This window comes from Tupaia chinensis, unplaced genomic scaffold (assembly GCF_000334495.1).
Source record: "Tupaia chinensis unplaced genomic scaffold, TupChi_1.0 Scaffold000289_1, whole genome shotgun sequence".
NCBI classification, from domain to species: domain Eukaryota; kingdom Metazoa; phylum Chordata; class Mammalia; order Scandentia; family Tupaiidae; genus Tupaia; species Tupaia belangeri.
The window spans coordinates 841850-866990 of record NW_006159774.1 but is presented as its reverse complement, the minus strand read 5'-3'; the positions used below and the strand labels follow the sequence as shown (position 1 = coordinate 866990).

General features: G+C 47.2%; 1 protein-coding gene across 1 annotated transcript in view; it reads right to left on the bottom strand.

Annotated features, from left to right (window-relative positions):
* Positions 1-25141, bottom strand: part of TTLL11 (tubulin tyrosine ligase like 11) — a gene marked incomplete at its 5' end in the record, with an annotated part of 308449 nt that overhangs the window by 185630 nt on the left and 97678 nt on the right. The window contains 1 exon segment of the mRNA XM_006150515.2: positions 6242-6817. Within this exon segment, the coding sequence (XP_006150577.2) occupies positions 6242-6817 (576 nt within the window).

The window sequence follows — 25141 nt, the reverse complement described above, 5'->3', positions numbered from 1 at the left end:
GAGACTGGGGCAAGGGTGGGGGCTGACAAACATCAGACTAAGGACCTGGCTTTCAGCACCATGCTCCTTGGAACATTGGTGTTCAAGGTGTCTCTTCATAGGCAAGGTCGAAAACTGTCATTATGACAGATAACAAGTAATGTACGAATCCTAAGAGCTGTCATTTATTAAGTGATTACCATGCGTAGCTGCCGTGCTAAATGCTCCACATAGCTTTCTGTTATTTGAACATACAACCCTGTGAAATAGATACACATATGTTCTTTATTTGCAGATAAAGAAACTGAGGCTCAGAAAGGTTAGCTTGGGCTGGCTCTATGGCGCAGCAGTAATGCCCTGCTCTAGTGAAACTGGATCCCACACAGCGACCGCAGTTCAAATCTCTGGGGCGAGTCAGCCTGAAACGCAGCCAGCATTACTGACCTAACAGGCTAGCAAACTGAGGGAGAGGACTGCAGAGTGACCGTCCCCGTCAGCTAGAGAGTGCTCATCTTTCTCTCTCCCTCTCTTTGACCCTCTCACACTTGTGTGTGCACACACGCACCCTATTATGAATAGAGAAAAAATACGCTAAAAAGTTACCTTGCCAAGCTCACCAGCTACAATTGCTAGAAGGAGAATCTGGAATTGGACCCATTCCGGGTCAGAAGACAAAGCGCAAGCCCTGAGCCCTACACTCCCTCTTGGCCTCCTCCCTTTGTAGTGTGGGATGAAAGGTAAGGAGGAGGTCAAACCAACCAACCAACCCAAACGAAACAAAAACAAACAAGAAAGAGGAGAAACATCTCGAGATTTAGGAAATGTATCTCCTGCGGATACCCAATGGAAAGAATCCCGGGCCAGGGAGAGCCTCAGAGCCAGGAAGCTAGAAGAAGACACAGACCCAGCAGCGGGATTGGGCGGGAGGCTCCTGAAAGCTGGGCTGGAAGCCTTTCCTCTGCTGGCTGTTTCTGCCACAGAAATCATTCGCACCCGCCTAGACCGTGCTGTTTCAGTCAGGGTCACACCGCTGCCCTCAAGAAGACTGACATGAGGACATGTTGCTGGGAACCGTCTGGGAAATGACAGGGAACAGGCTGGAATGACAAGGCAGCCATGTTCCTAGGCAACTGATTACAGGAAACCTGGCCAGGGCCTGAGCAGTGCCAGCCACTGCTCTGGGCTGTCCCAATTTCCCAAGTAGTTATTGTGGCTATGATTGGAAAGGGGTCACCATCACATGTTTCAGATAAATGTAATTTTGTTTTGACCAGAGTTTATGTTCTGGAATGCTGCAGTCTGGCCCAGGCCCAGGCTATGAGGGGGAAGGGCTTTATGGCAAAGAAATAACTTACTCTATCTGCCGGACATTTCAGTTTGCAAAGCCTTTCATAACTTCATCTCATTAGAGCTGGGCACCAAGCCTGTGAGGTGAGTGAGGAAACAGGCACAGAGACGTTAAGTGACTTATGCCAGGTTACCTCAATGTCCCTAAATCTTTGGGTTCCAAGTCAGTTCAGCTATTTTATTATCATTACTCACTATACAGTGAGTATATGTGCGAGCGTGTGTGTGAGAGAAGCACCCTCAGTGGGGTCTGGTTACACGGTGAGCCCCTTCCTCCAGCCCTCCAGCTCACCTGACACATGCACATGCACCTGGCTATGTTCCAGGTCGCCTGGGCTTGGGATCCAAACTCGCAGTTAGCCACGTGGCTTCCAGCACTCCGGTTCAGTACCTATCCACGGTGCCACAGAGGCTGGGCGAGTGTAGGTGATTTGAGTCCCAAACTAGCAAGTGTTCTAACAAGTGATCCGAATACAGGGAGTAAGGACTCCCAGGGGAAAAGGATATCCCTTTCCCTCAGTCACTGAGTATCTGGAAGGTGTGGTAAAACGAATTTCTCTTTTTGTTTCTTTTTAGAGATTTTTGCTATGGGGTACATGTGCTCACTGGAGAGACAGAGGGACAGAAAGTGACAAGTCACCCCCCCCCAGGGGGAAATGGCCATACCACAGTCCCTTCTCCTCTATTTTCCTCTTGAGATTTTGGGCACACACACACAAGCATCTAGCACGAGTTTTAAGCCACTGAGTCCAGGACTTGAAACGCGGTCAACCACATGGGAGTCCAACACCTTAACCACTCTACCACCTGCTGGCTCAAAATGGATTTCTTTCTTTCTTTCTTTTTTTAAAGAATTATCTTATTTAACTTTATTCATTTATTTTAATTTGACTAGAGAGGGACAGAGCGAGGGGGGGGGTAGAAAGTGAGAAAGCAAGTCACCAGGTCCAGGACTCGAACCATAGTCAGCCATGTAGGAGGCCAATGCCCTAACCACCATGCTACCTGCTGGTCCCCTCAAAATGGATTTCAAACATTTAATACCTCATACCTTGTCAAAGCACTCTCACCAATGTTACAACACTCCTACAGAGGCAGGGAGGGAAGGAAGTGAGTGGAGGTGACTAACAGCAGATGAAACAGAGGTTCAGGGTGGTGAAGAAAAGTGCCCAAGGTCACCCAGCTGAAAAGGGGACGCGTCCTCCCCTGAGTCAATCCTACCTCGTGCTCATTGTCTCACCCCAGGGCTGGAAGCATTTAGTGTGGCCGAGCAGTGGAGACAGTCACAAGGCTGTGGTTCCGTCTGCAGAACATCATCTGTCCAAACCAGCGGCTCCCTCCCTGTCTGCCCTCCGGTTCCCCACAGCTGGGGCCCCTGGTTACACCCCGATGGCCACCCCAGACAGCCTGGCCATGGCAAGACAAGTAGTGAAACGGCCGTCCTGGCCCTCTACCCTGCCATTCTGACCATGCCAGGGCTCTGTGGCTTGGCCCTCCTGCCAGGCCCACATGATACTCCTGGAATAGCTGTCACTGTCAAGCAGATGTGGCCACATAGTCCCCTGGGATGACCTCTGGATGAGTCCACGTCGCAAATGTCTCCTTTGCCCTGACTTTCTGATGGCTCATGCCCAAACTCGTTTTCTCTAGTCCTTTCTCTAAGTTCTGCCTTTCCTAAGGTCTGAAACCACCACCTGCCTTATGGCCAAGTTGCCCATTCTGCCTGGGTACCAAAGGCCTGGGGGGCTGGAAGGTGGTATGGTGGTTAAAGATGCTGGACTCCCATATGGCCAACCGCAGTTCAAGTCCTGGACCTGGTGGCTTGCTTTCTCACTTTCCCTCTCCCTCTTTCTCTGTCTCTCTCTGATCAAACTGGAAGATAATAATAAATAAAGCTAAATAAAATTTTTCTTTTTTTGGAGTGGTTTTTGCTATAGGGTGTGTGTACTCGCCAGAAAGATAGAGAGGGACAGAGAGACAGAAAGTGAGAAATCACCCCCCAGGGGGGATGGCCATGCTGCAATCCCTTCTCCTCCATTCTCCTCTTGGGATCTTGTGCATGCACGCACACGTGCCTGGAGTGAGTTTAAGCCACCGTTTCCAGGACTAAAACCGTGGTCAGCTACAAGGGAGTTCAGCAACATAGCCATTACGATAACTGCTGGTCCTGAATAAGATAATTCTAAAAAAAAAAAAAGCCTGGGACCGGGCCTAAGGGCAGATCTCTGGATGACAACTATCCCCTCCCGGTGCTATCCCCGCCTCATTTCCTGTCCAAAGGCCTCCTGGGAATCCCGCTGAGCGTGGCGCAGTTCTGGGGTTGCACTTCAGGGCACCCTCCCCTTCGGCTGTCGAGTGGATGCGCTGTCCAGTAGAGACGCAGCCCATTCCCCCACTTCTACTTTTTGTTCCATGCTAGCCATCGTCCTCCTGCCACAGACTCGGAACAACCCAGATGCTCCTCAATAGAAGTGATAAATAAACCGGGCATATTTGGAATGGAATACACACAGTGCAAATGAAACAGTACCGAGACCCCCTCAACAAGCGTGGACCTTTGGAACATGCCGTGGCAAAGAGTATTGCAGAAAACTACATACTTTATAACAGTGTTTTTATAAAACACAAAACCAAGCAAAACAAACCAGTATATTATTTAGGGATACAGTCATGGATAATAAAGAGAATGTTTTTTGAAAGTGAAGACATGATGAACATAACATTCAGGCTAAGCGGCTACCTCCGAGGTGGGGAGGGAAATGGGATAAGGAGGAAGCACACGAGTGGAAGCCTAGGCTCGGGAGGAGGGATTGGGACGACCGTTTTATTGTTCTGCTTCATGGCTTACGAACAGGAGTCCGCTGCTACAAAGTCAACTTTTTTTATTTTTTGGAGAGGTTTTCGCTATAGGGCGCGTGTGCTCGCCAGACAGAGAGAGACATAGAGACAGAAAGCAAGAAATCACCCCCCGGGGGGGATGGTCACACTGCAATCCCCTCTCCTCCATTCTTTTCTCAGGATCTTGGGCACGCACGCACACGCGCCCAGCGTGAGTTCTAAGCCACCGGGTCTGGGACACGAACCGCGGTCGACTATGTGGGAGTCCAGCGACATAGCCATTACGCTAACTGCCGGTTCCCCTACAAAGTCATCTTAAAGAGAAGATGGTAAGGGGCCCAGAAGTGCCCTTCTCGTCTTCTCCTCCCCATCTGATTCACCTGGTAGCAGGAAGTGTACCTGTGGGGTGCTCCACTGGGCTCCATGTCCCCACCCCCCCACCACCTTCACAGCTACATGACCTGAAAGAACGTGCAGACTCCCACTCCCCATTTCCTCCCTCCCACACTCTGACCCCTGCACCCATGGCTCCCTGGAGCACACCCTCGCTGCAGTCCCCCGTGACCTGGAGTGAGTACAATGGACAGCCGCGGTGCTGGGCTCACTGGCCATCTCATCAGCGACGTGGCTGGCCCCACCTCCTGTTTCTCTGAGCCCTCTTTCCTTGGCATTTTGGGCACCTTCGCCCCTGCTCTCCCGTCTCTATCTCAAGATACTGCTTTCTGGCCTCAAGTGGTGCCCCCCCTCCTTGACTTCCCCTCACTTAAATGGCAGCACCTCTCCTCACCCTCCAGCTGTCTTCAGTCACCAGCTGAATGCTCATGAGTTCAGACCTCCCACTTCTGAATGCCAGGCCCAAATATCCAAATATCCCATTGTCCACTCAACCTGTCTACTCGGGCGTCACAGAGGCACTTCAAGTCCAACTCTTCTCCCTCTTCCAGTGGCCTCAATCCTTCAAGTCCCACAAGCCTCACTCTCTTCCCGTGGCCTCTATCCCTCTGGCCAAGTGGCTAAGCCACCTGTGAATCAGCCTCAGTTGCCCCCTTCCCTCTCTGCCGCCATCTCTCTGCTTTCCCCCAGCCCCATCCAGTCACTAGTCTGGCCATTCTACCTCCTCGATGGCTCTGTTCTATCTCTACCAAGACCTTTCTAATCCAAGCCAGCACCCTCTGCTGCTTACATGAAAATGATGTTCTCGCTAGGGACCTCCCTGCCCCCAGCCTCGCCTCGATCTGTGCTCTAACCTGCAGACACCTTGTAACACACTAATCGGAGTGCATCTGTTTGCTGCTTCAAATCCTTCAGTGCCCTCACTGCCCTCAGCGTCTCCATGGCTTGGCCCTCCTCACCTCCCTCTTCCAATTCATCTTTGCTCATCCCCTCCCACATCTCTGCCCCAACCCTATCCTCCAACTGTACCCAGCCTCGTTCAGTGCCTCAGATAGGCCATGCCTTCCTCTCACCTCTAAGGCTAAAACATGTCTCCACCTAGTACACTCTGCCTTCCCCAGCCCTACCCAGTCCTGCCTGCTTCATTTAACTCTTACTCCAGGTTCTAATTAAACTGCCATTTCTTCTGGAAAGCCTTCCCTGACCACCCAGAGAATGCTAGATGGTTCCACAAATGCACAGCAACCAGTATTGGTTTATGAACGATCTGTCTCCTATAGTAGGCTCTACTCCTCAGCCAGCGGAAGCCTGGCTTAGTGTCTCACTAGCTCCTATGACAGTGCCTGACCCCCACTGAGCAGGTGGTAAAAACTGTTGAATGAATGAATGACACTCTGCTTTTCATGTGTTACCTCATTTCATCCTTACAAGAATCCTTTAAGGTATGTGCGATTCACCTCATTTTACAGATAAAAGAAGGGAAGTCACTTGCCCCAAACCACACAGCTAGCAAATAGAAAACTGGGAGTTGGACCTGGGTTTAACACCAAAGTCTATACCAGCAACCTCGCTACTCCCACCTCTGGCCATCCCATCACCACCCCTCATCCTCCCTGAGGCCAGGGAGCCTTCTAGAGGCCTGGTCACAGCTGGGAGCTCGGGCTGGGGAACTGGCAATGATTACCTGGAAGCACGTGGGCCCTGGCCTGCCCGTGGGGATGTCCGACTGGTAGAAAACTTTGAGCTCCGGAGTCAGGGCGATGACAGTCTTGATCACCAGGGAGATGATGTCAGACCAGACCTTCTTGATGTCCACGCCTTTGGAAGACAACCTACAAAGAATGCTAGAAAAGGTCCGTTTGCTGCCCGTGCTGGCGCTGTCCGAATGGATGAAGTTCCCGCTGTGGATGTTCAGGGAGTAGTTGGTTAAGTGCATGAAGATGTGGTGCAGATTTTTGGGGTTGGGCTCTTGATATGGCTCTGTACAGAATCTAGACAGTCCATCTTTGGCGATGTAAATCTCTAAGGGCTCTAAGGACTTCAGTAAGACATACAGACGAATATCGAACTTGAGCTTGTCGATGAGGAGAGGTTTGCAGATGTACTCCTGGACCACCGCTGGCCTGCTCTGGAGGGTGCCTGCCAGGCGGATGTCACTGGGGTCTTTAATGAGGTAGATTCCGTCACCCTGACAGCCACCATCCGGTTTCACAATGAAAGTGGGCTTCCAGGAGGGGTCACCGTCTTTCACCATTTGAACCTGGGGGTGGGGAGGAGAAAGAGGATCATCATTCTGGTCTTTTCCTCTCTGGCTCCCCAGCATAGAGCAGGACCTTGGCAAAGGGGTGCATGGACAACAAAAGGAACCCTGCTTCTCTGCGCACTCACTGAGCATCCACGGGGCTGGCATTGTGCTGGTTGCTGAGACGTGACTTACGGACTGCCCTCGGTCCTGTGCTCCGGGGGAGATGGAGAGCACCGTGGATTGGTGGTCACAAGACTTGGGATCAAATTATGAGCCATCATGTCAAGCAAGTCATGTATTAGTTATTACTAACTAATAATAAGCATAATAATGAATAATAACCACGAGAATGATAGTGATGGCGATCTGATGCCATTTCAAGTGCCTACGATGTACTGGGCACAGTACGGGGCACATTACAAATGCCATCCCATCCAGCACAGACAATGTGGCTGTTCCCTTTCATAACACTGGAAACGGGGCAGCAGTTGGTGAGCGTGAGAGCGTTGGCGTTACACTGCCTGGGCTCAGATCCTGCCTCTGCTACTTACTGTGTGACCTTGGGCAAGTTACTCATGGTAACCCTGCCTTCCTTTTCAATAAAACACGAGTTTTACCATTATTTCTTTTTTAGTTTTATTTACTTATTTCTGCCATGAGAGAGAGAGAGACCAGAGAGAAAGAGGCAGGCAGCCCTAAACAAGGTCTTTATAGGACAACGCGTGCCCAGTGTGCCAGGACCTCCCCCATGGGGGTCCAGCTGTGTTACTGCAGCCTGGCCCTGCTATCTCAATTTTTAAAAGGTAAAGAAATGTGGGGCAGAACGGGTATGAGAATCTAGATCAACAGCTCTAAAGCGCTCTTGTACCATGCCACTGCTTACCCATTTTAAAATTGGGGATAGTGGGCCGGCTGGAGGTAGGACAGTTAAGGCGGCTGTATCTCACATGGCTGAGTGTGTAGCTCGAGTCCCAGACCAGGAACCTTGAGACACAAGCTGGGAACACGTGCATGTGTGCCCAAAATCTCAAAAAAAGAAATGGAGGAAAAAGGATTATGGTGTGGTTGCCCCCTATAGGAGGTATTTTCTCATTTTCTCTCTATCTCACTCTCTCTCCAGCGAGCATATATAGCCTCTAGCAAAATGTTTTATGCAGATATAAAAGCCTACCCTCACTGGTTCATTACAAAGATGAAATACATTAAAATGTGCAAAGAGCCAAGCATACTACCAAACAGACACAGAGTTTGTGCACAGGAAATGTTTCTCTTGTCATTTTTGATCTTCATTAAATTCACCTAGTTCACGTGGCCATTCCATTCGTCTGCTGAGCTCTCTCTGCAACATGATTCTGTCATCCACCATATCTGTTTTCCTCCCAGCTCCAGGTCATCAGGACGCTCACATCATTAATTATCTGGCCACTCGATCAGTCCACATAGTCAGCCCAGACTTGTGGGTCTGTGTGATTCACACACACCCGATTCCCCAGGACACTTGTGAGATGCTTTGTGGAGAATGGATGTACTGAAATGGTGGGAGAAGAGCTGGAGGAAATATAAAGATGGATTTGAAAGACGGAGCCATACTGTCTGCGGTGTCTGAACTCTGTCACTGGGAACAGTGTTCCTGCTGGCTGAGTTGGTGGCATGCCCAGGGCTGGACTCTTGCCTCTCCACCTTTCCCGGCGAAGGCTCAACCCAGGACATCCGCACTGCTTGGACTTATCTCTTTGACCAGTCTATATGTCTAAGTGAAGTGTTTGCCGATTCCTTGAGCATTATCAGTTATTCTGGGCTTGTAAAAGATCTTTAACAACGGAGAAACACTTAAAGCCTTAATAATGGTCCACATCAATTGTTTCCCCTTGTCAGCAAGATTTGAGAATGGAACTTCACAAGGGATCAATGCAAGCCTCCCAGGGCCCTCCAGTGAGCCTTGTCTTACAACTCGTGACCTTGACGTTTACGTAGTTATTTAATATTCAGCCAAAGCGTTCATACACTTGGCCCTTTACAGTAAATAGAAGTGTGCTAGACAAATGGCAGTTAGATCAGGAAGTGAAAAATGTCAAGTTTGCACTGATGGGTAATTTTTCCCTCTGGAAAGCTTTTGCCATGCCGAAGATATTAACAGTTCAATATATTATCAGGAGCAATATTTTCTCCTTTGAATTCAGCTATATGCCTTAAATAAATTAAACTACATGGTCAATAGCCTCTGTCATTCACTGCATTACTGAATATTTCTGCTGCTCTTTGCCACAGTAGCACCATACAAATCACGATTATTAATACTAATAAAATCATTGAATTTTTAGAGCTGGAACGATCCTCAGAGATCAGCATCGTAATTCAAACTGGAAGCTGAGGCTGAAAGAGGTGACAAGACTTGCCTTGGGTCCCATAACTGGCTAGTGGGATGGCTGGGATGAGAACCAAAGTGTCCTGACTCTACTTCAGTGCCATTTTTACTTCTGATGAAATCAAAGGAAAGGTCTCCCTTTCTCCTGTTACGTATAGGGAAGAGTTTCTTAATAGACCAGACGGTCCTGCTGTCTGAGCTCTGGCCTCACACCTAAGGATCTGGCCACTGACCATGGTGGTCTTAGAACTGGATCTATGGACCTGGAGTTGGCCAGGACTACCCCAGTTTCCAGTCTTCTGTCTGGGTTCCCAGGTTGTTAAAATACAAGCATATTTCTAGGAAAAGTCTCATAGTTGTTCATCACGTGGGTCCCATAGTCACTAAATCCTTTGGCTGCGTCCACTGTTAAAAGGAAAAAGATTTTTCAGAATTCCTATTCAGTCTCCTTGAGGTTTTCAAGGCTGACCCTTTCCTCCCAGTTATTAAGGTTAGGAGTTAAGGCACCAGTTCTTAACAAGAAGTCATGGACCAGAATCAAAAGGCAGTCTATACACCGGGGCTCCAGCCCTGAAATTCTGATTAAATAGATACAGCACGAGACTTGGGAATATGTCTTTTGGAAGAAGCACCACCGGTGATTCTGACTGTGCGTTCTGAGAATCACTGGACTAAAGTTGATGAAATAAAACCACAATCTGAAACCAGCATGAATGCAGTTCTGCGCACTGGTGTTAGCCAGACTGCGGGGAAGACTTGCACTTAGGCTACAGCTGATGATATCTGCAGATTTATCAAACCTGCTGTTGGACATGAAATCCATTATCTTGTAACTATATATACACGGACAGCTGAAAGAGATATGCGGTGATGCAGTGGCCTGATTGCTCCCTGTTCATCGGCGTATTGAAAAATGTATGCATCTTCCACTGCCCCCTAGTGGGTATTTAGGAAATGCGACCAGGAAAGTCGACCCATTCAAAATTCCACTACTGGGCAGGAAGCCTTTCTGGGAAGATGTGAAAATGGTCTTAAAGGAGCAGGACTACAATGAAAAATGCTTCAACCTTAAAAAGGAAGGAAATTCTGACATATGCTACACGATGCCAAGTGAGATAAACTGGACACACACAAACACTTCCTCGATAAACCTAGCGTAGTCAAATTCTCAGAGACAAAGAGTAGGGTAGTGGCTGTCAGAGGCTGCGATTGTGGAACATGGGGAACTGGGCTTAACGGGTACCGATAGTCAACTCTGAAAGATGACAGAGGTTCTGGACATGGACGGTGGTGATGTCCCACAGTGTGACTACACTTAATGGCGCGGAACTGGACGCTGAAAACTGGTTAAGCTGGGAACTTTGTTATGCATATTTTCGCATAATTCATTTTTTTCTTAATTTTTAGAAGAGCCTTTGGTGAGTTGAGAAAAGTGCAGAAGTGAAAAAACAGAAATCTAGATTTTTGTCCCGATTTAGGTAATTTCTGACTTAGGTGACCTTGAGAAAGTCACCTCACCTCCTGAGCTTTGCTGTTGTTGCCTATCAAAGAAAGAGGTCACTCTAAGGGTCCTGGCCTCGGACAGCTAACGAGTGCTGAGCAGTGATTTATCTTGGCATCCTCACAGGGGAAGGCCACGCTACCGTCACACAAGGGCATTCATCATGCCGGAGAGGCATTCTACACTATCATGACCCACGCCCGGGGATGATCTGTAAGAGCGGAACATCTGGGTGGCCGTTGACGACGCATTTAGGGGAGTCAGCTGGGTGTCTGGGAGAAGCAGGGAGCACTGCTGGGAGGGAGAAATTCAGCCACTGGACTCCCAAGCCACAGAACATTATTAGCAGTGAGGGGCAAGTAAGAGAAGAATTTCTGGAAAATACTGTCTGCAGTACTAGGGAAGTCACAGCCAGTTAGAGCAGTCCTTTGTCACTCTGCGGATTTGCATCCAATCTTAGCAATTCAGACCTTTGGTGTCACGGGCAACAGGCTGCAGAGCTTACGCAAAAACAAGTCCCTGGCAGACAAAATAACTATCACCAAGTGCCGACGGGATGCAAGGACCACCCCCTGCCAGCCTCACGGTGCTCAGCCTGGCTCTTGGGGCGCATTCCTACTCCCAAAGTTCAAGGCAATTTCTGTGTCCAGTTATGACTGAAAGCAGTCTGCGGCTAGGGGACAGAAGAGGGCCAGCCGAGGAGCAGACGGGAGGTAGGAAGTGGGGCTGCAGTCAGCGGGCTGTCCCCGTGGGGTCTGTTAAGGCGGCAGAGAGCAGGACACGTTTGGGGAACTGCAAGGAGTTCTGATGACTGGAGAACAGGAAGAGGGTGAAGTGGGGAGTCCATGTGGAAACCCACTGGGGAGATCTGCAGGACCCAGCTACCAGTCACAACATAGACCCTCACGGAAGCGGCCCCTCACTGAGCACTTGTGGGGGTCACCACGGTTCTAAGTGTTCTGCATGTATGCGCTCTCTCTCTCGCTCTCTCACTCGCTCGCTCACTCTCTAATTTGCCAGAGGGTACATGCACTCACCAGAGAGAGATAGAGACGGAGAGAAAGAATTCCCACTGGGCATGGTTACACTGCAATCCCTTTCCCCCACTTCCCCCATCAGGATTTTGGGCATGTGAGCACGTGCACTGGTATGGACTCGAGCTGCCAGGACCAGGACTCAAAGCACGTGGTCAGCCATGTGGGATCAGCCCTCTTAACCACCATGCCACCATGGGCCAATGTATGATCTCATTTAATCCTCACAACTGCTCCATTTTGCAGATAAGTAAATAGAGGCCCAGATATGTCAAGTGACTTGCCAAAGGGTTACTCAGCCAATAGGTGGTGGAACCAAGATTTGAACCCAGGCAATCAGCTTCCAAAGTCCATCCCCAAAATGAGGGAGGGGTGGATATGAGGAAAGGGAAAGGAGGAAGAGGGAGTTTGGGTAGAGGTAGGGGCCTGATAAGGAAGAGAGTTGCACAATGTCCTAAAGTGAGAGGACTCACCAAAGGGAGAGTTTAGGGGAGACAGGAAGAAGATGGAGAGCCAGGCAGAGGGCCCCTGAGCACACAGCTGGAGAGGTTCTGGAGTCACCTGGAAAGGCATGCCTGGAGTTTAGGAGAGAGACCTGAGGTCACCAGGACCCTGAGAATGGCTGCAGCCTTGGCAACAGGCCAGGTAACCAAGGGGACGGAAGGAGAAGGAGAAGGGCACCCGAAGCCAGAGGCTGAGGGCGGAGAAGCTCCCACAGCACCCTTTACGTGTACTGATCCATGGGCAACCGATAGAATTTCAGCTGCAGGGTGACATGGCACCCAACCTGGGGGCTCCCAGGAGATGCTAAGGCCATCGGAGTCCCCAAGGCTGAGCCAGGGCAGGGACAATAGGGCTGAGGTAGGGAAATGAGAGAGAGAAGAGGTAATGCCAGCAGCACCCCTGGGTGGACATGAAGGATGAGAGAGGAGAAGGGATCGTGGCGACCTCAGGGTTTGGGCGTCAGTAATGAGGGGGTGATGGCACCATTTACAGACGGGAATAGAGGAGGAGGGGCAGGTCTCATCTGAAGACAACAGGGAGGGAGCAATTAGGGCTTCGCTTCACTGAGTGAGTATAATGGAGCCACTCTAGCTGCAGAGCTGTTCGAGGTCTGTACAACCTTGTTCCTCAAGCCCTTCACTGCTCGTCAGAGCCACTCCTAGCAATGATTAATTTGGGGACAGTAACCCTCCCAGGCTGAGAACACATACGGGCTGCTGTCTAGAAGGGAGGAGACTCGGATTTTGAATTTGGCTGTGGAAGATCCTGAGCTGGAGGGAGGGTATCCAAATGAACTCTCGGATGGTGAGCAGGGAGCCGGGGACCACAGGAAGAGAGGTGGTACCTGCTACTGCGGGGCCATACATTTTTACCACCCTCTGGCTAATAAAACCTAATGAAAAAGGAAGACCCCTCTTGGGCTTCTCTCTGATGAGTGCCCTGAGTTTACTTGAACAGTGTTTTTAAACAGCACTAGCTATTCCCAGAGAGTCACGTGCAAGTCCGTGGCATGCTTAGCACACCCTCCTTCCCTGGCAGGTCAGCCCACTTCCCAGGCAGCCAGGTCTCCTGCCCTGCCCTCCTGTCCCTTTTTCGTGCCTCTGGGCCTTTCGCATGCCACCCTCAGCCCACGCTGACTTCTCTGCTCCTTCTTTGCCTGTAGAACTCCTACCTATCATCAACAGCCCAGCTCGAAAGCCCCCTCGGAGGCCAGCTGTGGTGGTGCAGACAATGCAGTCCTCCAAGATGCTGAAACCATACAGAAAGGTCCTGGGTTCGTGTCCTGGTGTCTCTTTGTACACAACTGACACAGGTGAGTGCCCATGATCCTGGCTGGCCGGGCTGGCTGGACCCGAGCACAGTGTACTGAGGATCTTGGTGATCCAGGGACACGTGGGAGCCCAAGGCTGCGGCTTCCCTTTGCCTCCACCATGTCCACACGTCTGACAGGAGAGAAGCACAGGGCACAGGCTTTGGCCTTGAACAAACCTGAGTTCAAATCACAGCTTGGCCTGAGGCCAAGCTCCTTACCCTCTCTGCCCGTCAGTACCCTCACCTGTAAACACGAGTGACAGTGCCCCATCCCTAGGGTCCTGTGAGCATTAAACACTCCCTTGCAGTTGTGTGTACTTCATGCAGTGCTGTCTTTATTATTATTATTGCCTTGGCTTCTTGACCGTCCTGCAGAGCACGAATCTCTACATGTATGCTGTTTCTGGCCAACAACTGGGCCCACATGAAAAAGGTACTGGGTTTAGATTCCAGAATTTCCCCGATGCCAAACGTGCAAACCTGTGACTGGAGCTGGCTGGGACCGGGGTGGATCATGGCATGAGGAGCCTATTGGAGGTTGTTCTCTCCCCTTCTCCCTCTCTCTAAAGAAATAGATGTTGGGTTATTAGGAAAGCCACAGCACAGTTTGCCTAGAGAAACACATCATGACTTTCCCAACAACCAATAGATGAACTTGAAAAAAGAAACACCTCCTTCCCTGAACCACAGGTCCCTATGCTGCGTGTTCCCCTTGGTGACTGGCATCTGACAGCTGTCTAGCTGTCTCCTGGGTCCCGTGGATGTCGGCCTCACATTCCCACACTCCCTGGAGCCACCCCACCAGAGTCCAGCCCCCAGCCTGGCTCGTCCCCCGGGGGCATGGCCTCCCTCTCCATCTTCCCCATAGTCTCCCATGGAGAGCCCAGGAGGCCCACAGCTGAGACCCCCAGAATATCACACTCGATTGCTGACTAAGCGCCCCCATGGCTACAGTCGGTTTTTCCAATAGTGAGGATTTCTTGCTAATGAACTGCCTAAATAATCTCCAGCTCACCTCCAGAGGCACAGGGCTCCTCCTCCAACGGCCAGAGGCGCTTCTGATCCCAGCCTCAGGGCTCTCCCTCCCTCTCCGTCACAGGCCTGTCTCTAACCTTGCTGCCTTAATCTACACATCAACCTTCTAAAAAAAAAAAAAACACACACAAGACTATCAACGTCCTATTTAGGAGGGAGGGCACCTCTTTTGGCTAAAGCAGCAGTATTGATTGATTGCAGTATTGATCGCTGCCAGGCACTGAGCTGTGCCAGTATGCATACCTGAGATCTAATCATAAAAGATGCATAACAGCATCTGTAGTTCATGCTTTGCAACCTGGGCCTTTCCCTATCCTCCAATACCCTACCAAAAAGGCTGGTTGAACTAACCAACCTCTCTGAAGGCAGCAGAGATTATTTCTCTCATCTCTAAATTCCCTGCTTGCTCTGTCCCCACCTGGCACGAGGAGAGCCTTGACTTGACAAATGCTTCTTACCGTGCCCCGGCCTCCCTGTACTCAAAGCTGTCGTGTTTCACCCAGGACCACAGGTGACTATTCTTCAAGTGCCAATCTGCGGTGAGTCCCGCCACGTCCTGACTGTCAGCTGGAGTGAGCCCTGAATGCAGACACCCCCTCACTCTTCCTCGGTCACACACTTCTCGCAGGCTCCTGACTCACACGACTAGACATGTCAAATCGGACGGTGCCAAGCTAAACTCACGCCCTTCCCTTCAGCCGACCCCTGCTGTGTTCCTCGGTCAGTAAACTTAACACCACCACCCACCCACATCCCCGAGCCAGAGTCCCGGGACCACGCTGGTTCTGTACTTTCTCCTGCGATACTCAGCCCATGCAGTCACCAAATTCTGACACTTGCACTTCTTAAGATCCCTGCTGGTCCTTGAATCCTCCTTGCATTTCTCATTCCTGAGAGCTGAGGGTTCAACCTTTCCAGGTGTCACAGGTGAGGAAACTCATCTTAAAGAAGAAGATATTTCTCCAAGGTCACACAGTTTTATACCAGGGAGCCAGGATCTGACACAAGTGTGTGTTCAAATTTCCACAGGCCATCCTTTCTGTGTTAAATCATAGCATCTTTTAAGGCCCACAGACCAGTTCCTGGAGGAGTGCTCACGGCTTAGTCCTTTAAAATATAATCAGCAATACTGTGTAACAATGACCACTGCCATTGACGAGAACCTGCAGTGAGCCTTATGCTTGTTATTTTACTGGATTCTTACGGCCACACTATGATAAATCTCCTGGTATTTTTTTTTTCCTTTTAAAACAAGGCTTTGTTCTTCCAGTATCGTGCATGTGCACGTGTGTGAGATAGCTTTGAATACTGGCATGCGCGGGGATCCAAGGTTCAGAGAAACCCCAGTTAGGAAGAGCGAGCCAGAAGGGCAGAAGGGCAGGAATGAGAAGTGAGAGCAGGTGAGGCAGCAGAGGCTCTGTGATGACTTTGGGAACAGGGTGTGGATCTGGACACCTGCTGCCCTTCAGTGCTCCTGGCATGCCTGGCTCGAGGCCCCAGGCTGGGTGTGGACAGCAGTTGTTCTGGGCCAGAGCTCTGATCTCTGACAGATAAGCGTGGGATGGAAACCCACAAACCAAGACCACAGCTTTAAACACCGTCCCATCTCCTCTGAGGACCTGGCCTGGCAGCTAAGTGCATGTGCAGAAAGCAGCTTGCTCAGTTTCAGCAGAGGAGTGAGGACAGGCTCCCAGGCAAGCCTGTGGATTTCAACCTTGGTTTAAATTTCCAGGAGAGGCAGGAAGGTGTTGACATGTAAGGAATTACTTTAACACGCCTTTGATCACTGCACAGCTCTGGTGTTCTGAATGAGCCTGCTGGTTGGAAGCCAAGCTGGGCTGAGTTTCACAAAGGAACCCCTGCTGGGCCACTGTGGCAGGCTGGAGAAGCCACTTTTCTTTAAATAAACACTGTCTGCCTTTCTTCCCCTGTATTTCAATGGTAGCAGGTGGCCACTGGACCACAGGACCTTGGGCTAAGCCCTTACAGACTCATGGGAAATGTTGGCCCAGTACCCACTTTCTGACCTCTGGCCAGTACTTAACCACGGTGATCATCTGCAGGAAACTATCCCAGCTTCCTTAATAAAGAAAAGAGGGGCAATGGAGGCAACCTCCTTGTGTGGGAACAGATCCCCCTGCAACCCCCCAGTTCGCTTCCTTTTAGGGATATCTCACTAGTCATGGCCGCCATCACAAATGGTTTATGTCCAGGAGGAGAGTTTTTGATCCCCTTTAATGCTCTGAACCAAATCTAGGCTGCAACCTTTTCCCCTAGGCCAAAGACCAAGCTTAATAACTCAACAAGAGCCAAAGGGAAATACACAGCAGAGCCTGTTCCTGGGTAATTGTGTTTACAGGATCCCGGCATTCCAGCCTGGGGGCGCCTAAGTGTACCCTCAAGGGCAGAGCACATCTTCCTGTGTCCCAGAAGCACGTGTAGGTTTCTTGGAGTCTGGGCTCTAAGAGATGCGCCCCCCGCCCCTGGACTCTAAGATCCGCTGCCCACTGACACAGAGAAGTTCACCTTCCTTAGGGAAACCTCACCTATGGCCCCCAAAGACAGCGGAGCTAAGTCATAGTCCCAACAGGACAGCCACTTCAGGATATCAGAATAACATAAACTAAACTGCCACAGCGGGAATTTGCATGTGGAGCCATAAGGTATCTGTTATGTGACGGCATTGATATCGTCATCTATCAAAGGGAGCTTATAATACACTTCTCTGGCCCAGCATTTCTTAGACTCATGTGGCCAGAGAACACTTTTAAAACTATAATGCACTTGGTAAACACCAATAGGACCTTGCAAATATTCAGGTTAATAATGTGAAGTGATGGTAAGTTCAATGTATACGATATGGTGATATTAGTCAATGGTGACATTAACCAATAGATAACATTACCAGCATTAATCCGTGAGCCCATTGACTCTTCTCGCCTTCAACTTTGATCCTAAAACGCATGAACATCTTGTTTGTGTTTTGCCTGTATAATTTTTAAAGCATCTCAAAATGTCTCACCAAAAGTCGAGTCCAAGAACACCAGAGATAAATGTGACTGATCGTACTCTGATAAATCACTTTATCCTGAGTGTTAAGCCCTTTCTAAATAAATATTTGAAAGTGGCTTCAAACATGTCACACTGAGGGAAGGAGAGCGAGAGAAAGAGAAAGGGACATTTACTAAGCATCACACGGTTGGATGCTTTACAGCCATCTTATTTAAACATTCTCTCTTCTGTTCATCCTTCCAACAGCCCAAGGAGATGGTCATTATTTGAGTTTTATTGACTCTGAAGGCAAGAATGTATGGCTGCCCATGTCGCTGGGATCAAGCCAAGCCTGGCCAGTTCCAGAGCCCAAGTTCTTTCCATTATACCCCCTTAGCAAGAGAAACCAGGCTGCTTGGCCTCGGTACCTGGGTCCATAGCTCTGTACTACATGCTCGCCTACCTTCTATTCTACAATAAAAACTCCCTCAAGGCAAGAATGGTGTCAGACCTATTTGTCACAATAATCTCAGTGCCAAGTGCGAGGCCAGACACTTTGGCTAAGACAGCTCAGATGACCTAGATATGAGTTTGAAATTTCTAAAGGGTAGTCACTGGATCTACAAGCACATCCATGGAACCAAGAGGGCCAAGCTTTCCCCTGAGGAAGTGGGGACAGGAAGATGAGATACAGAAGAAAGTCTCAACTCAGAACTAATTTACAGTTGAGGGCAGTCCTGCTGTGTGATGAATTGCCTTGGAAAATAGTAAATTGCCCATTTTTGAAGCTTTAATCCTCAAGTACAGGCTGGAGACTGATGCTCCGCCTAGGTATGGAGGGATTCACCCAGAGGCGGGGTGCCCTGGATGGTTCCTCAGGTCCTTTCCAGTCCCTGAGGTTTGTTTATTCTTCTGTACTGATGTCAACGCTAGACCTAATGAGCATCTCTGACCCATTATTTGACTTGGCCAAGTCTCTTTCTCTTTCTGGGTCTCAGTCTTCTCATCTGTACAATGAAGTCATTAGTCTGAAGACCCTACTGAGAACAATCCTGCTGAGGGCTTCCAGGATTCCACACACTCTCTGGGGAACACGGGTCATGACAAGGCTGCTTGTAGGGTGGTGCTGTGCTGTGTGAGACCACATCCTTCCCAGGACACCCTCTCTGACCTCCTCAGCAGTGCACACAGGCTACATCCTGACCCAGGCAAAGCAATAGACCAGGGTCATTGTGACCCAGAAAGCAGAGTGGGAGTCAGGCATACCCATAATGTCAGTCACAATTCTGGCAGATGTTAAAAATTACATGCCTTCAGGGACCAGCACATGGTGGAATGGTTCCACTGCTGGACTCTCACATGGCTGACTGGGTTTGAATCCCGGACCTGGCAACTTGAAACTCATGCTGGGTGTGTGTGTGTGTGTGTGTGTGTGTGTGTGTGTGTATGTGTGTGTGTGCCCAAAATCCCAAAAGGAGAGTGAAGAAGAAGAGAATATGGCATGACCATACCCCCCCCCCCAGGGGGGATTTCTTGCTTTCTGTCTCTCTGCCCCTCTGTCTCTCTGGTGAATGCATATGCCTGGTAGCAAAAATCTCTCCCTAAAAAAATATTAAAAGCCTTCAAGCAACATAACAGAGCTTATTTCTTAAGGAAAAGAGATGAACATGTTCTGCTCCAGATAGATCAGTTGGTGGCTCTTGGCGGGGCTGGCACTGCCACCAAGGAATATTTTGGAGATTTCCAGGGGTGTTTTTCATTGACATAGTGAATGAAGGGTACTACTGGCAGTTAGTGGGCAGGGGACTGGAGTGTTGGACAGACTTTATGCACTTGACAGTCCTGCCGTGCCATCATGATTTATAGATAACACAAAGATAGCCTAAACTCTGACTCCATGACACATATAAATAGAAAGTATTTTTTTACATGGCTTAAATTAAGCATAACAATTTTCCAAGAATGTAAGAACTGTGTACATAAGAACTGTGTACCTTTTCTTTCCTGGAATGTTACCTAGCCCATTTAACATTTCAGGAACATCACAGCACTGACGGTGCAATTACTCATGGTACTTGAGCCACCCATAAAACATGAAAATAGTTTAAAAGGACAAAGATAAGTAAATACTATACCAAGACTATAATATTTCATTAATTATTGCTTTACATATTTTTTAGAGAGAGATTTTTGCCATAGGGTACATGCACTCACTGGAGAGAGAGAGTCAGAAGGCAAGAAATCACCACCCAAAGGGTATGGCCATGCTGCAATCTCTGCTCCTCCATTTTCCTCTCTGGATTTTGGGCACACATGCACACACACCTGGTGTGAGTCTTAAGCTGCTAGGCCCAGGACTCAAATCACGCTTGGACATGTGGAAGTTCAGCACCTTAACTACTATACCACCTAATGGCCCCTTGTCTTACTTTTTAAAGTGCATTTATTTATTTCTTCTATTAATGAGAGTGATGGTGAGTGAGAGAGACAAGTGTCCCCAACAGTGTCTTGACACTTAGACCCACCTCCAGCTTCAGTTAACTGAATCATGCACACACACACCTGGCCTACTCAGGGAGGTCTCTGGATGCAAACCCAGAATCTTCCCACGTGGGCACTTCACAGAGTATCAGTTTTAGTGCCATGACACTGTCCGGCACCTTGTCTTTTCTTACATCCACACTTACCTCTTACAAGTAAGTGCAAGCACCTGACCACTTCCTTATGTCTGATAGGGGAACAGCACCAAAGTATTTGCTTCATTGAAATATATAGTATTTTGTTATGAAGAACTTTTTCTTATTTTCTCTTTTAGAGAGTATTTATGGTAGGTTTCTTCTCCTCCTCCTTCTTCTTGAAATTTATTTCTTCTGAGACAGAGCAAAGCATCCTCAACAGGGTCGTCACCCTGCAATCCACCCCAGCCTCAGTCAGCCTGATTATGGGAATGTGTGCACCCAGCATATTTAGGGAGGTCTCTAGTCACAAACCTAGAACCTTCCCATGTGGGTAAGCCTCATAGAGTGTTATGTCACCACTGCTTCACTGATTGGCCCCTTATGGTGGGTTTAAAAAGAACTATGCATGTAAATGAACTATATTTCATTTTAGGATAGCAAAGAAAACATCAAATTAGTTTGGTAAAATTAATGGGAGCATAAGAATGGCAGCCCTGCAGCAAAGCACACCTAGCACCCATGAAAAGAAAATAGGACATTTTGGAGAAATGGTCAATTCCAGGGCTAGCATGGAGAAAATCTGAGACAATCTTGTGACCTAAGTAAAAGAACACTCAAAGAATAACAGAGACTGTTAAAAGGACTCAGGGCTCCATTGGCCAACTCTTGGATAATCTGATCATCAAGATAAATAATGATGGTAAAGGATTATAACCCACTGAATAAATAAGAATCCATAAATCTATACCAATATGCTTGCATACATACATAGATAAGTAAGTGAGAAATGTCTTCCTAGCAGTAGGAACTCAGCTAATAGCTAATAAATGTAGGAGCAATGATAGAATTAGATAGTAACCATTTGGAACCATTGCAATAATGATTGGTTCAGGCAAGAATCATTAATAGAGATTAGAACTAGAGGGTCATAGCTTGAGGAATAGGACATTACATAGTCTGAAAGTATCTTCCCACAAGATACTTAGTACTTAGAAAGGGTGAAATAGTACCTTTTCGTGGAAATCTCACAGGCGCCACCTTAACCGAATGATTAAAGTTAACATCACCAGTAATAAGACACATTGACATCACGTGCCTCCAGAACAATAAACCCAGACAAACACAACATTGCTTCTGTGATATTCCTGCCAAAAATACATATCCTGAATCTACTGAGGAAACCCCAGACAAGCCCAAATTGAGGGGCAGTCTGTTAAATAACTAGCCTGTACTCATCAAAAATGCCAATGTTATGAAACATGAAGAAAGACTAAGAAACTCTTCTAGATTAAAGGAGACTGAAGATACATACTAACTGAATGCAATGCATGATACAGGACGTCCATTAGCTATACATTATTAGGGAAATTGTCAAAATCCAAAAACAAGGGAACCAGCAGTTAGCGTAATGGCTATGTCGCTGGACTCCCACGTAGTCGACCGCGGTTCGTGTCCCGGACCCGGTAGCTTAAAACTCACGCCGGGCGCGTGTGCGTGCGTGCCCAAGATCCCGAGAGGAGAATGGAGGAGAAGGGATTGCGGCGTGACCATCCCCCCTGGGGGGTGATTTCTCGCTTTCTGTCTCTATGTCTCTCTCTGTCTGTCTGGCGAGTGCACACGCCCTACAGTGAAAAATCTCTCCAAAAAAAAAAAAAATCCAAAAGCAAAACAGCTGATGGAGTGAAGAGACAACTTTTCTATGGAATGGGAGAAAATATTTGAAAACTATGTGTCTGATAAAAGGTCAATATCTAAAATATATAAAGAACTCAAACAACCTAATAGTAATAAAACAAAAAGCCCTGTTTTTTAAATGGACTAATCAGGAGCCAGCAGATAGCATGGTGGTTGGACTCCCACATGGCCAACTACAGTTAGGATCCTGGACCAGGTGGCTTGCTTTCTTACTTTCCCTCTACATCTTTTTCTTTATGGTGAGTGCATGTGCACTATAGCAAATTAAATAACAACAATAACTTGAAAAAATACATTTAAAAAATGAACAAATCATCTGAATAGATACTTCTTTTTTTTTTTTTTAGAGGTTTTGTTTGTTTGTTTGTTTTTGCTATAAGGCGTGTGCGCTTGGCAGACAAGACAGAGAGAGAGACAGAGAGTCAGAAAGTGAGAAATCACCCCCCAGGGGGGATGGCCACACCACAATCCCTTCTCTGTTCTCCTCTCGGGATCTTGGGCACGCATGCACACGCGCCTGGCATGAATTTTAAGCTACCGGGTCCGGGATGCGAACTGCAGTCAATTACGTGGGAGTCCAGCAACATAGCCATTACGCTAACTGCTGGTCCCGTTACTTCTCCAAAGATGTACAAATACACCTATATTTCAAAGTGTTCAAAGTCACGAATGAGGACAGAAGTCTGACTGCTTTTTCCTATTTCCAAAATCCTTCCCAGGAGACGTGGGGTAAGCCACACATACAGATATTAATAGACCATTTTAGCCCTTCTGATAACAGGAATCTTCTTACATACTGTCCCTGTCATAGTATCCTTGTGATGGGTGAGTCACACCCAAAATCATTAACATACCATTTTGACTCATTGATCACAGGACTTCCAACATCCTATCCTTGGACAGTATCTTATGACATATACAAGCCTCCTTACCTATGTTAAAGTAGACTCTCCTGATCCCTTTCTGATATACAGACCTCCCTTTCCAATCACAACCTAAAGATTGTAAATAAGCTACAAACCCCCACTTCCAGATGTTCTACCTTTTTGGGACAGACTCATGAAAAAAACTCTTTTCACCAAATTCCAAACCTTGTCTTTCACTCTCAAAATCTAAAAGAAGGAATCCCTGTATCTGATCACCTGAAGAGGAGCATGTTTTCCTCAACTCTGGGCCTGGTCACACACATTCGTGTTTAGAAATAAACCATATCCATTATTATATCTGCAGAATTGGTTATTTCCATCTGACACTAATAACCAGTAAATGTAAATTAAAAACACAATGGTATTATCACTTCACACCTGTTAGACTGGCTGTTAACAAAAAGACAAAAGGTAACAAGAGCTGAAGAGGATGTAGAGAAAGGGGAACCTTTGCACACTGTTGGTGGGAATGTAAATTAGTATAGATATTAGGGAAAATAGTATGGGTTCCTCGAAAAATTCAAAATAGAGCTACTGTACAATCCAGAAATACCACTACTAATACATATGCAAGGGAAATAAAACTAGTATGTGGAAGTGCTATCTGCACAGTCATGCTCATTGCAGCATTATTCACAATAGCCAAGACATAGAATCAAACTAAATGTTCATCGAGGGATGAATGGATAAAGAAAATGACACACACACACACACACACACACACACACACACACACAGAATATTATTCAGTCTTAAAAAAGAAAAGAATACTGTCATTTACAACATGAATGAATCTGGAGGATAAAATGTTAAGTGAAATAAGCTAGGTATAAAAAGACAAATACTATGTGATCTCACTCTTAGAATCCACAAAAGTTGAACTCAGCAGTAAATAACAGAGTGATGACTACCAAGGGCTGGATGGTTAGAGGAGTTGATAAGATATTGGGCAAAGGATGCAAAAACTTCAGTAAGATCAGAAGAAAGAGTTCAAGAATAAGTACAAGAGACCTAGCATACAATATGGTGACATAGTTAATGACAGTGTATTGTATTCTTTTCTTTTTTTTTTTTTTCGGAGAGGTTTTTGCTATAGGGCACGTGTGCTCGCCACAAAGACAGAGAGAGACAGAGAGACGGAAAGTGAGAAATCATCCCCAAGAGTGGATGGTCACGCCGCAATCCCTTCTCCTCCATTCTCCTCTCGGGATCTTGGGCACGCATGCACATGCACCCGGCGGAGTTTAAGCCACTGTGTCCGGGACTCGAACCGTGGTCGACTATGTGGGAGTCCAGCGACATAGCCATTACGCTAACGGCTGGTCCCGACAGTGTATTGTATTCTTGATGACTGTTAAAGAGAGTACATTTTAAGTGTTCTCACTATTAAAAAAGTGAGGTAATACATAGACTAATTAGTTCAATTTAGCCATTCTGTAATGTATACACATTTCAAAACAACATGTTGTACGTGACAAATATATACGATTGTGTTTGTCAATTAAAAATAAAAGTTTAGACAAACCTATTCACTGTAATATCCCCTAAAGTGTTTTTATTATCTCTTTTATATTACCTTTTGATGTGAAGACTTAATGAGAAAAATGATGTATAAATGTTTGTTACCTGTACATTACTTATTGTTCTGTATTCTCTGCATAATATATATGTAGACATGCAATCTAGTATACATACATACACACACACACAGTATGTACACACTATATGTATGTGTAAACACTATAAATGTATATATGTATTATATGCCGGCGATGTGGGAGTCCGGCGACATAGCCATTACGCTAACGGCTGGTCCCGACAGTGTATTGTATTCTTGATGACTGTTAAAGAGAGTACATTTTAAGTGTTCTCACTATTAAAAAAGTGAGGTAATACATAGACTAATTAGTTCAATTTAGCCATTCTGTAATGTATACACATTTCAAAACAACATGTTGTACGTGACAAATATATACGATTGTGTTTGTCAATTAAAAATAAAAGTTTAGACAAACCTATTCACTGTAATATCCCCTAAAGTGTTTTTATTATCTCTTTTATATTACCTTTTGATGTGAAGACTTAATGAGAAAAATGATGTATAAATGTTTGTTACCTGTACATTACTTATTGTTCTGTATTCTCTGCATAATATATATGTAGACATGCAATCTAGTATACATACATACACACACACACAGTATGTACACACTATATGTATGTGTAAACACTATAAATGTATATATGTATTATATGCATAGTATACATAAAGTGCATATAATATACACACTATATATAT